Source organism: Astyanax mexicanus, chromosome 3 (assembly GCF_023375975.1).
Source record: "Astyanax mexicanus isolate ESR-SI-001 chromosome 3, AstMex3_surface, whole genome shotgun sequence".
In the NCBI taxonomy this organism is placed as follows: Eukaryota; Metazoa; Chordata; class Actinopteri; order Characiformes; family Acestrorhamphidae; genus Astyanax; species Astyanax mexicanus.
In genome coordinates, this window is record NC_064410.1 from 32,647,375 (window position 1) to 32,660,725 (window position 13,351).

Genomic DNA, 13,351 nt, shown 5'->3' on the forward strand with positions numbered 1-13,351 from the left:
AGGAAAAGAATTTCAACTTGTACGATATGTTGACTCTGTATATAGCATTGGATTGCTTTCTGGCAATCTTTAGACAACATATATTTGCACGTAAATGCTCATGCTTTTTTTTCTGCTTTCTTTTTCTTCTGATTTACAGTCTGAACAATGGTGCTTCCATTGGGTTGCAGTTATAGCTTTGTTTCTGGTCATTACTCATCTGTACTGTGTTCTTTTTACTGAATCTGAGCAAAAAGTGTAGTTCTATGCACATCCGAGTCTTCTACGTCTATCAGCAGTCATGTAATCAATAAAGACCTGTCATTCAGTTCCACTGGCATCCATCCTATGACCATGCAATAACAGTGTTTCCCTCGTGTTTGCTTCAGATTAAGAACCCCTGCTTGAAGTGTGTGATCATTTTGGCGTGTAGGCTGAATGGAAAGGTCTGAACTGCTTTAGGTTGAATGGGTGGGGCTAAACGGTTGTAGAATGATTGGGCTGTAGGATGTGTGGGTGGAGCTCAACTGCTGTAGGCTAAATAGGGAGGGATAAACTGTTGTGTGGGTTGTTGAATTGGTAAGGTTAGAATTTTAAAGTTATATAGACATGTGACATCATATATATTCTATATTTTAATATATACAACAGCTCACTCATTTATTCGGTATGTTATTAACACCATTGGTTAAACAAAATTATTTTTTAGCTACTGTATATTCACCTCATTGCTAATTTAAAGAAAATAATTTAGACACTTATTAGACTGCATTCTGGGAAAGTACCTTACTAATGTATACATACTTTCACTTTAACAGATGGAGGATCTGTGAAATTATGTAAATGATTTAGTGTAAATTGTTTACACTAAATGCTGTTTTTAACTTCTCCTTTTTTCAGATTCACAGGGGGAGAGAGATGACCGGCCAGAATTTAGTAAACCGGTGACTGCAGAACGAACTGAGGAGGAGGATGAGGAGGAAGAGGACGAGGAAGATGAGGAAACAGCAGAAGATGAGAGCAGAAACGTGGAGTAAAATGGAGGGATGAAGAAGGGAGAGAGAAAGATTATGTAGAAAACTTTCAAACTTTTACGTTTTAGGAACCTTAAGCAATATATTTAAACAGAAGAACAGTGTGTGTGTGAGTGTGAGTGTGAGCGTGTGTGTGAGCGTGTGTGTATTTTTGGTAAAATTCCCAGTTTTCATTTGGGTTGGACAATACACTGTCATCAACAGTCAGTCATCAACATGATATTGGCTTTTGCAGTATTCATATCAGTAAGGCTGCAATATGCAAATGAGCTCTCTGACCACAGCATATTTTAGAGTGTGCTGATCATCTTGATCAATCAGTGTTCTCAGCGTTTATGCTTGCAGGTATATAATGCAGACCATTCACATTTAACAATCACATTACTGATTTATTATTTCATTAATAAAGGTGAATTCCAACTGTTTCTCAAGTTCACAGCATAATTAAATGGTTTATTAAATACTGAACACCATGGTGTAAAACTCTCTGTTATGGAGGAACGTACAGTCAGAATTCTTCACAGTGCCAGTCCCACATATACAAAAAAGGTGTCAGATTCTGGCAGGATGTCAGAATTTGGCACAGCACTGGTGCTGACTGATGATGCTAGCACTGAGCACATGAGTAGAGGGAACAAGACATCAGAGGCATGAAATCCGGTCTACGATCACATATTAAAAGTGACTCAAATGTGATTTGAAAAGATCTGATTGGACATATCCATACTGCCCTGACAAAATCTGATCTGTGACACAGATCAGCAGATTTAAGAAAAGAATTACTATAATGTTGAGAAGACTTTGTTTGAATGGGGACTGGGAAGGTATAGGGTGTGGTGCAAAAAACATATTAGTTCAGATTATTTTACTATTCTTAATATTACAATTAAAACGGATTGTTTTTGATAGTAAAGAAATTATATATATTTTATATGTGTTTTATCTATATCTGTATTGTATTTATAGCACAAATTCTTTAAATTTATACAGTATTAAGCCCTATCCGGACGGGTTTAGTTTCTCAGGGGGACGTCTGTGAAAAATATTTCACACACTCCTCATAAAACTCTTGCATCCAGACTGCAGTTGAAAAAACAGGAGGACCAGTGAGTTTTTAGGCTTTCTCGGTCACTCAGACATGTGGATCTGGACAAGACTAAAATTACTATAGGACCACAGAGTTTAGCGAAAAACAGTAGGTAATTCTGCCTGTAAGTTTCTCAGAGGACATCCGAGAAAAAATGTACATGGTCATTCCAGACGGACATAAAATCACAGAGGACCCCCCCATAAAAGAGAAAAATACCCCAGCACCCCCTGAGAAACTAATCCCATCCGCATAGGGCGTTAGTGTATGGCTATATTTGCAGCCCCAGTTTCCCCATGAGTCTTCCTCATATGTGTCACTTTATAAAAAGTTTCTATGTTTTCTAAATCTCTGCTCTCAAACATCATCTGACGTGTCATACCTCTTAGATGGGTGTCGGTCCTCCTGAGTAGATCAGATCAGATTATATCATGGTTTAAATTCAGTGCTAAAGTTTTAAATCCAGATCCAGAAGCTGAGATATTTGCAATGTATCAGATCAGGATCATCTATTCTCTAAGGGCATTTTTCCCAGAGTATTCCAATTGGATTGCCAAACAAATTGGATTAAATCTGGAAATTGGATTTTTTTTTTTAGAAGCAACAGAGATACTATGATGGGATTGGAAAATTCATACTTATGTGGTGAAACCTCAAGGTCATTGAACTCTGATGTAGCCTGTATATGGATATTATTTTCTATGAAGTATACATTTTTAAGATCACTTGCTGCATGCCTTATTAATGTGACTGAGTCATGTAATTCTGCTCATGGCCACAAGGTGGTGGCAAGTACAATACACTAGAGAAAGGACTAGAGAAACACTTTACTGAAAAAATGCTTTATAATTGCATATGAAAGAAACTGCAATGGGACAACTGACATAACAGATCTTTTGATCTGAAGATAAGTGTGTGAACATTTTGTATAAAATGCAGTCTTGGGCAAAAGTTTTGTCATGTGCTTTGGTTTATTCATCATTACATTTTGACACAATTGTCAAATTCAAAGGATGTAAATTGAACAACAATAATTCAAGCAAAAAACACTGAGATACAAAGTTTTTGCTTGATGGTGACATATTGGCATTTTACCTTCTAAAAACTGCAACTACACAATATGGCATCTAGACTCTTACTTTTACTCACTTACAACTAAATTTTATATTTGTTTAAACACAATCACCATTTTCAAATCTAATAACTCATTTACCCATGTTCAGCTACCACACTGGAAAAAATTAAGAGACCACTTCAGTACCTAACACAGTTTTTCTGATTTTGCTATTTATAGGTATATGTTTGAGTAAAATGAACATTGTTGTTTTATTCTATAAACTACGGACAACATTTCTCTTCAAAATAAAAATATTGTTATTTAGAGCATTTATTTGCAGAAAATGAGAAAAAGCTGGACTAAGAGTTCAGAAATCAATATTTGATGGAGTTTTCTCCTCCACCAGTCTTACACACTGCTTTTGTATAATTTTATGCCACTCCTGGCAGTTCACCTTGATTATATTCTAGAGGTGTTTAATTTGGTAAAATCAAAGAAACTCATCATTTTTAAGTGGTCTCTTATTTGTTTCAGAGCTGTATATTGGCAGTTAGTAATATAGTAATTGCAAATATGTATTCCCAACAATAAATATCAAACCCATGAGTGCAGATTAGTTTTGCATTAGTTTTGAAATCTGTTTACTGATAATTCAGTCATTTCATTGCAAGAAAAGGAAGATGTGGGTCTGACTGGGAAGTTAGTGATGATGACCGTCATCTCAAATAAGGCTGCGAATAAGCCTGACTTCTCTGTGTGTATAATGAAATATAATGTTATCTGTCTTGTTTATGAAAAACAGAAGCAGATTAGATTTAGACATATTTTCAATACATTGCTGGCTTGTGTGGGCGAGTGGTCAGGGTAGCATTGACCAATCACTAACACGCACGCACACACGCACACATATCTGAACCAAAGTGCTAAGCCCACTAACAATCCTCTATCGGATTTATAGAAGTGCGTCAGTATTCACGTCACGCCATGTACAGTATTCTACACTACGAGTGTGTGTGTGTGCGTACATGTATGTATATTATATATGATTTTCTGTTTTAAATCCCCTGTCATTATGTATATGTGTCCTTTCAGCACTACATACCTACAGGCAAGAGCACATATGTTCTATAGCTCTACTTGCCTTATCAATGAACACAAAAAAGTTTAATTCACTGATACTGTATACCCTCAGCACAACATGAATGACACATTAGACTATTATGTCCATGATCTTAATATTTTGAGTATTCATTTTGTGGCTTACCCAATTCCACATTAGAGAAACAGAAGAAAAAAGCAATGATTTAGATCGTAGACAATGTACCTGTTTTTCTCCCTTTTCGCCAAAATGTCAGAATCATGTTTGGAGCATCGCATTACATGTATGCATCACATGTGATGAATAAGTTATAATTATTTTTATTTTGTCCATTCAGGGGGTGTCGTATGATATAAGAATAGGGGGACATTTATTGAGAGGTCTTGGGACTTTTACAGAATAAATAAAAATACTGAAAATGTTTGATTGTCATGATTTTTTAGAGTAGCAACAGGAATAAAATTGAACACAGATGTTGCTATTTGGTGAAGATGTAGCATGACAGAAATCTGTCATAAATGAAAAACACATGTAATCCTTTAATGCCCCTCAATAGTAACACACTATATATTTTTTTATATTATTTTGAAATATGCTTAGAGCTTAATTACAAGTCTTGACAATGATTCTATTCAATAATTTTGTCAGAGAAAGCTGAAATAGGTGAAAATTCCTGCATTTTTTTTTGCAATGTCTGGCTTAATACTCTTTACTAAACTGCTTTAACTCTGATGGTAGGTCACTGTTATGCAGCCCACCTTCAGTTGAGTGTAAGTTTTATTTTTAAAAATGTGTTCCTTACGTTCAAACACCAAACATACTTCATTTGATCAATTACATTTGTGGTAATCTATGGGAAACTATTTTTACCCTGAATAATCATTATAAGAATGATTTGCTCTGAAACCCAAGAAAAGCAATCCTTACTGTAATGATCCTTTCTGAACTTTTCTCACGCACTTACTCACACACACACACACAGTAAGAGTAAATGTATGAATGGGTCTTTTATGTCTTACAGAATCATGTAAATAAGTCATTGTTTTTCCTTTGGTTTGTAACAAATAATAAGGTTACACACGCACAGTTAGCAGGAATGGCAGTAAATTCCACCATAAGTCTGTGTACCAAAAGACTTACATAATCAGAATTTCCTCAGCTGTATATATGACGTCACTTAAACAATAAAAGTATATTAATCATTTCTGTTCTCGTTTTCTGCGTTTTATGTTTCCCTGCACCCCCACAACTTAAAAATTAACATAGAAAACACATTAAGTTTCAGTTAAAATTTATAAAATGACTACCGTATTTTTCAGACTATAAGGCGCACTTAAAAACTTTTAATTTTCACAAAAATTGACAGTGCGTCTTATAATACGGTGCGCCTTTTGTATGGATTTTACTCGTCAGGTTGTAAGGAGCAGTAAACACACACTCCGTGCAGCGTTATAGAGAGTTTCAGTGCTATACAGAGTCCAGAGCCGTGCAGCTCCGAGGCTGAGCAGCAATAGCATTAGCTAGATGCTAACCGCTAAGCTAGCTAGCTTATTCACTGAGATCAGTATTATCTAAATTTTACTCGTCAGGTTGTAAGGAGCAGTAAACACACACTCCGTGCAGCGTTATACAGAGTTTCAGTGCTATACAGAGTCCAGAGCCGTGCAGCTCCGAGGCTGGAGCAGCAAATAGCATTAGCTAGCTTATTCACTGTTCAGAGATCAGTATTATCTAAATTTTACCCGTCAGGTGTAAGGAGCAGTAAACACACACTCCGTGCAGAGCAGCAATAGCATTAGCTAGATGCTAACCGCTTAGCTAGCTAGCTTTTTCACTGTTCAGAGATCAGTATTTTCTAAATTTAGCACTTTTAATACTGCTGGAGCAGTATTATTAGAGTTAGATGCTAATCGCTAAGCGTTCACCGTTCAGAGGTGAGTTATCGGCCTGTAAGTCTGTGCTGCTTTGCCTGGCTAGCATTAGCTAGATGCTAAGCGCTAACTCTCTCAGAGGTGAGTTTTATCAGCCTGTAATCTGCTTGTTTACCGTGTTAAAACAAGCTACGGGGGACGAATCGCTAGCTAATATCTCACTGTCTTACCAGAACACGCAGGATTACTCAGTGTAACGCTGTCGTTTAAGTTTGGGTTAACTTTACTAGTTTAGGTGACTAGCTAGCGTGCTAGCGGATAGCTATGCTAACGCTGGTGCAGCAAGCCTTAGTGGACATCTGGAAATCTAAGCTTACTGTAAATAAACTGAAGCACGTTACTCACCCAAATAAACAGTTTTCAGGAGAGGAATCTGTGTAGATTAATATCCAGCACTCGTTTGACTTTGAAAGAGCTAGATTTGTATACCCTCCACCGGCAAGCGACCACCCCCGGTGGGGGAAGGGAAACATGGCGCCACCCCTGTTCACTTTGATATAGGCACCCTTTCTAGTGTCACTTAACGCGCCTTATAATGCGATGCGCCCTATGTATGGAAACATAGCAGAAAATAGGCGTTCTTTGATAGTGCGTCTTATAATACGGTGCGCCTTATAGTCCGAAAAATACGGTAATTTGGTCATCCTGTTCGCTTTCAGGTCATTAGCAGAGCGTGTTAAATTAATCTAGAATAAAGATGAGAGCTGATGATGATTCTAACCTGAGAAACAGTAGAATTTCCAGAAAGTTCTAAGAATTAACATTAATATCCTGGATGAAGTTCCAGTAACATTAATATTCAAAATAACCTTCTAAAGCAAAGATCTATTAAAATAAAAAATAGAACAAAGTTCTTAAAACAACATAGAATAAAGGGTTAATAGCATTAATATCCAGAATTACATTCTAGTAGCATTAATACCCAGAATCTTCTCTAGCTATTTTAAGTTCTCTAGCTATTTTAAAATCAAAGCCATGTCATGCTTTCGATTACTTTGCCTTTAAAGTGACAGCTGGGCAAAATTTACACAGTATTTAAAGCTTATCTCTCATCAATTAGCATGGTGGTAAATGCAGGCCTAAACTACACACACAGTAGTATGAAAAAGTGGTATGAAAAAGAGTACAGCTAAAAATAGTTACAGGCTGAATTTTGGTTCACACATTCACCTATTTCTGGATAACCTGTTTAAACTTGATTGTTCACCACCATTTAGTCTTTAATCAGTTTAGACAGACAGATGCTCTGATGAAATCCACTGGATTCAGAGCATTATTGATAAACAACGGCTTTAATCCAGCTGCTTTAAAGGATGTTCTGATCTAGGATTATAACCAGAGGGATTGGCAAGTGGCTTGAGTTGAGTCAGAAAAACTCTCAGTGATCTAAAAACCTCATTCATATATTCAGTAATGCATGAAACATTCAGATTAAAACGTATAAATCATCTTAATATTAGTACAGAAAAAGGCATCAAAAATTGCATTGATTTTTCTTCAGTACTAAGATGCATTATTGGGAAAGTGGGTACATGAGCTGTAACTACTTTCAAGTGGGTACGTACCTGTAGATTTATGTTGACTGTGGGTTTCTGTTGACTGTTAAAACAGCTGGTTTTACCTGGTACATTAGGAAAAGCTCTGTAGAGAGAAGTGCAGCATCGCTCATCAGTTTATCAGTTTTATGAGAGCAGTGTGCTTCTGCCCTCCATGCAGTCACTGCAATAAACAAGCAAGACTGTAATCAATTTTTCAACATTTTCGTAATATATTCAGTCAGGTTTGACAAGTAGCTTAACAACATTAACAATTCAAAATAATACACTATGGGCATTTAGAAACTGCATAGACCTTCTGATCTTAGAGTCACCATAGCATAGTTTTAGACCTTAGCATAGACACCATACTGAGTTAAAAGACATGTATGTGAATGTGTAGCTCTGTTATATACAGTCAAAAACAATGCCAAAACTAGATGTTTGCCAACACACTGAAAATTGAGGTAATGTCACACATAAAAAAAAATGATATAATTTTATTATTAGCATTTTATTAGCAACACTTACAAACTGTTTCAGCTGTTTGCAATACCACTCAAACATAAACTATTAAACAGCTCAACAGAACTAATATAATAAGTGTTTTCTTACATTAGCACAAAATTACACTTTTAAGAGACATGAATAGACAAGAAAAACACATAAAACTATCTAAAGTAAATCTGCATACAAAAGTCTAGGCTACATTTGGAACAGTTTAACAAGACAACATTATGTGCAAATGTCACAAATGTCATTTATTCACAGAAATATTATTTATTAATAAATCATTTTAAAACATTTTAAAACCAACTCAGGTCCAGCTTTTTCATTTCCCGCCCTGTTGAACAATTTTCACTGCGCTGTATTTCTTTTTCCCACCTGTGTTGGATGTGCATAGTGAACTGTACACAACCAAAGGCATCAAAGGACACATCAGTTGCTTCTTTCAAATTACTCTGAATACTCTGAGGTGTGAGGTCGAATGTCACAAATATTGTCTGTGTCTGAATGTAACCAATACTGCCTATTCAGTCAGGATTCTGAGGCAGAAAGGCCCCTAGTCTTGTGTGAATTGGATTTTAGTTATCTAGGCTTCAGGTTATGCTAATATGCTAACAGCTACTTCTTGCCACAGGAGCATATAGTGCACCTGTCTCGCTGGATTGTGGTGTGATGTACATGTGTGATAAACCAATAGGGTGTGGGAATGGTTTATGTTTATACTTTTCATCCAACCACAATCAAATTCACTCTGTCCGGATGGAGCAATTTAACTGGACAGGGTCTTTTTAAATGATGAGAAATCTGAAAAATACTTACTTCAGTAAAATATAGATAATCTAAAATTTTACCTATGTAAAGTAACCAAGTATTTGTACTCCATTACTTGACACCTCTGGTGAAGAAATAGATCCATAGATACAAACTACACTACAGTACACTACAGTACACTACATTACACTGCACTATATTACATTAAACTACACTACACTACATTACCCTACTCTACACTCCCCCTGGTGGCCTCGCGTGTTTGCGCAGCTCCACATGGTGCTGTTCCTGGGAGGAGCCGCTCGCTGCAGCCTGTAGGAAGGCGGAGTTGGACATCCAACCCCGCCCACATCCAACTCCGCCCATGTCCAACTCCGCCTTACGTCTAAAGCAACACCCACCTTACGTCCGTCACGAACGCCTACATTTACTCCAGGTAAACAGGAATTGTAGCCGAGAAAGCAGCTAAAGCATCTATCTGATTTATATCTCCGGTTATGGCGGTAAGTACAAATATTGAGTTATTTTTTAAGTTTACAGAGCTATTTTTATAATGTCCTCTTGTTTTTCTATATTATATTTTATGAGTAAACGGTGAGTCGTTGATACGCACATGAAGGTTCTACATCGGCGCGTGTACCATGTGGTTTGTTTGCTTCTAGCTAGTCATATTGCCGTTTTTTTGATGGATTCTAATGCAGAATTGCACCCAGTCTTGTCTAATTCAAACTTTAGTTATCTTACCTTCTGTTTTATGGGCTAAAATGCTACCAATTAATGGTATCACAGATAAACTCTCATAGCTAGTAGTGAGCTAGGCATCAGTTTTGTTTTTAAGGCATAGCTAGGGGTTATAGTCAGCTAACCTAAAAAACTGTTTAAACTGTCTATACAAGAAGTTAATTGGCTAACAAGATAGCAAGATAATCTAGCTAACTAAAATTGGTTCAAAGTCTTAGTCATACAAATAAATATTTGAAGATATCAATGCTTAATCCTCCTATTTAATTTGTCAGGAATAGCAATGGTATTCCCGGGTTAATTTGACCTGGTTCATTTTTAATTATCCAACATATTTCTGAAACCAAAATAATCCTAACCAGAAGAGTAAATATTTAATAACTAACTCCATTGCTGATTGTTCTATCAACATTTAGTACAATAGTGTACAATAGAGGTAATAGTTCAATTAGGATAATTCACTTGTTTTTCCATTTTAAAAAATCTTACTTTTTTTTTGTTTTACTACTTTGTTACTTTTAAACGACCAACACAATATTTTTACATATAAATGAAACAACATTACAATTTCGTTTTAGTTTCAGTTTTTGCAGGGGGTTGTTGCAAATATGAAATTAACCATTTTCATGTTATATGTTAATTATACAAATAAAGGCAAGCTGAAGACGTTTCATACAGAAAAATACTTTTACTATCTTACTAAATGGATCAATTTGACCCGTAACGTAACAGGAGGGTTAAGTCGATGCACATTTATTACCTTTGTACTGAATGTAGTTACAATTAATGTGCACCGATATAGTAATTGTAAGCTCATGTGTTTTGTTGCTTTCTGTTTTACAGCATACAGCACCAACACATGTCCAGGCCACTCCTGACCCTTCACGGTTTGGCCAGTGTGGTGTTTTCAAATGCCCCTGCTTCAGTTTTGACACTGACCAGCGATTTAATAACAGCCTACATCTACAAAACCATATCAAACAAGCAGTCGAGAATAACGGTATGGGGAAGTATTTCTTTAAACAGAGAGAGAGATATTGATTTCATTGGCTATAACAAATAAACATGTAAATGTAATATCTTGAATCAACAAATGCACTTACATCTTACACTCAATTGATGGGCATAATGAGTTGAAGAATATTTATATTTATAGGCTTATTTGCATGTTGTGTGCATTTTGGTCTTACAGTTTCCTTCATCTCTAAACTGCACACCTACAGCACACTTTTATTGTGTCTATTGCAGCCATACAATACTATGCAAAGACCAGTTCAGACATCATGTATCTCTGTGCAGCAGTGCAACCAAGACCACTATAGCAGAAGTGTTTAATCCACAGACTGTTGCTACTTCTGATGCACGTCCAGCTCCCCCTCTGCCAGCTACTCCTCATACACCTTCTCCCAGTTCTGGTCTTGCTTCCTCTGTGCATGGTATTAATTATATTAATTATTATATTTTCTCTCAGGAAAGTTCAGCGTGTTGAACGTGTGACTGATGAAGGAGATAGAATGGGCAACGTCTCCTTTGAACAGGTGTGAGGGTGTGGATGTGTGTTTTTTTATTTCGGGTTAATTTAACTGGGCCATTTAAAATGTTTTACTGTTGTGGTTTGTTTTCAAAAGTCTGAATTGGGCTGAAAAGATAAGTTGACATTATTTGAAATTTCGACTTGACCTAGTGTTGACTAGTCATTTCAAGGGCATTTGAAGCCCATAAGCTATTGGAGTGCTATCATTTTAAAGGGATAGAAAAGCAGAGAGCTGTTTTGTTACGTTAAGGCAGAGATTAGTCAACAGAATGACGCTGACTACAGTCTTCAGGCAAAAATGCTAGCCATTCCTACAGTAATCAGAGATTGGGGATATGATTGAAATAATAAGTGCCAACTCAGATTAATAGAATACCAAAATAGTAATTGGTTGCAGCCTTAGAATGTTATCTGGTCATTTTTTTCAATTACTATAATTTTCATGAATCAAAATCTACATGCTTCTATAATGTTTTTCACAGATGCCCCTTATTCTCATAGATACAGTTCTGGAAGAGGGTGACAAAGCTTTTTTAAAGCTGTCACTGGTTTGTCGTCTCTTCCGGGACATTGTTTGGACAACAATCATTCCGGGCCCGGGCACATTTCGAGTGGCTTGACAGTAAGCATGATATTTCAGTACAGTTAAGATGTTTGTTTTCCCTTAGAAAAGGAATTACACTCACTGATTTTAAAATCATTTTAAAATTCTTGATTTTTTTAAACCTACAGGTGTAGTGCCATGAAAACATCACAGTGCTGCATGTAAAGACGAGTTTCGCAGGATGTACGAACTGCAGTGCTGCCAGAACTGTCAAGAAACTTATAAAGACTGCATACTGGGTATGTTTGTTCTAAATAAATTTTGATAATTTTTTCCTGAGGTCAGAAATTGGTATGTCAATATATTTAAGGTATTGGGGCTTGAGAGATTGTTACTTTGTGAAAGTGTGTGCTTTTACTTATATTACAGGCTACGTTGGGCATGGGAGACGAGGGGAGCTTGTGGCATTTTACAGCGAAAACGAGCACCCTGGATTCTGCAGCCAGCTTCATGAGTGGCTGGGTGTGTGAGTGGCTGGGTGTGTGAGTGGCTGGGTGTGTGAGTGGCTGGGTGTGTGAGTGGCTGGGTGTGTGAGTGGCTGGGTGTGTGAGTGGCTGGGTGTGTGAGTGGCTGGGTGTGTGAGTGGCTGGGTGTGTGAGTGGCTGGGTGTTGCATTTTTAAATAAAGACTTCTGTATTTGTTTGACCAAAGCATGTAACCAAACATTTTAAAGGCTAGTGTGCCAATAAATGCCAATAAAGATATTGTATTAGCTTGGACAAAGTGTTTGTAAATGGAGTTAATTTCCCTGGGAACTACTGTCAGCCATACAAAATTGGGAGAGGAGAAGCAGGAAAGGGATATTATTATTATTATTATTATTATTATTATTATTATTATTATTATTATTATTATTATTATTGACAAAATAGCTATGTATACATACATTTTTAATTTCTGAAACCACAGCATTTGATATATTGTACTCTATCGTTATACACTATCCAGCATACCATTATTACCACCTGCTTGTTTCTGCTTCTATTATTCTTTTTTTAGCTCCAATTAGCATCTAGGACACTTTAGTTGCATAATGGTTTACTGGTGTATAATATACAATAGGTATAAAACACTGTTCACTCTATTAGACACTTCTACCAACAGCTGCTTTACATTGTGAGTGAAAAGTCAGAGACAGAATCTTTAAATCTGTTGCTGCACAGTTTGTTGCTCATCTCTGCAAATTCTTCATCAGTGCCCATGGGATGCTGCCTACTTGATGCTGAATACAGGACGCTGCCCACATGATGCTGGTTGATGGAGCATTTCCTGTCCAGTAGTGACAATGAGGTGTTTAAATTCTCCAGAGGCACTACTTTGTCGGATCCACTCATACCAACACAGCTCTTAACACCACTATGTCAGTGTCACTGTAGTGTTGTGAATAACCAACAAGCCACATAATAGCTGCTCTGTGGTGGTCCTAAATTGTATGCTATACAGTGCAGCTGTGTCATTCTCATCTGTAATAT

General features: G+C 36.7%; 1 protein-coding gene and 1 long non-coding RNA gene across 4 annotated transcripts in view; both read left to right on the forward strand.

Moving 5' to 3' along the window:
* Window positions 1–5,460, forward strand: part of ppp1r1b (protein phosphatase 1, regulatory (inhibitor) subunit 1B) — a 45,469-nt gene extending 40,009 nt beyond the window's left edge. The window contains exon 5 of the mRNA XM_007230789.4: window positions 880–5,460. Within this exon, the coding sequence (XP_007230851.1) occupies window positions 880–1,016 (137 nt within the window). The 3' untranslated portion in view covers window positions 1,017–5,460. The remainder of the gene's footprint in view (window positions 1–879) is intronic.
* Window positions 5,461–9,293: 3,833 nt separating this feature from the next.
* LOC111194176 (uncharacterized) lies at window positions 9,294–12,718 on the forward strand. 3 transcript variants are annotated; one of them, XR_007438479.1, is made up of 6 exons: window positions 9,294–9,503; window positions 10,585–10,741; window positions 11,213–11,287; window positions 11,777–11,897; window positions 12,008–12,118; window positions 12,249–12,718. It is a non-coding gene; the product is annotated as an uncharacterized LOC111194176 (long non-coding RNA). The 3 variants fall into 3 exon arrangements; XR_007438478.1 differs by having other exon boundaries at window positions 11,213–11,279; window positions 11,758–11,897; XR_007438477.1 differs by having other exon boundaries at window positions 11,213–11,279.
* Window positions 12,719–13,351: the final 633 nt, after the last annotated feature.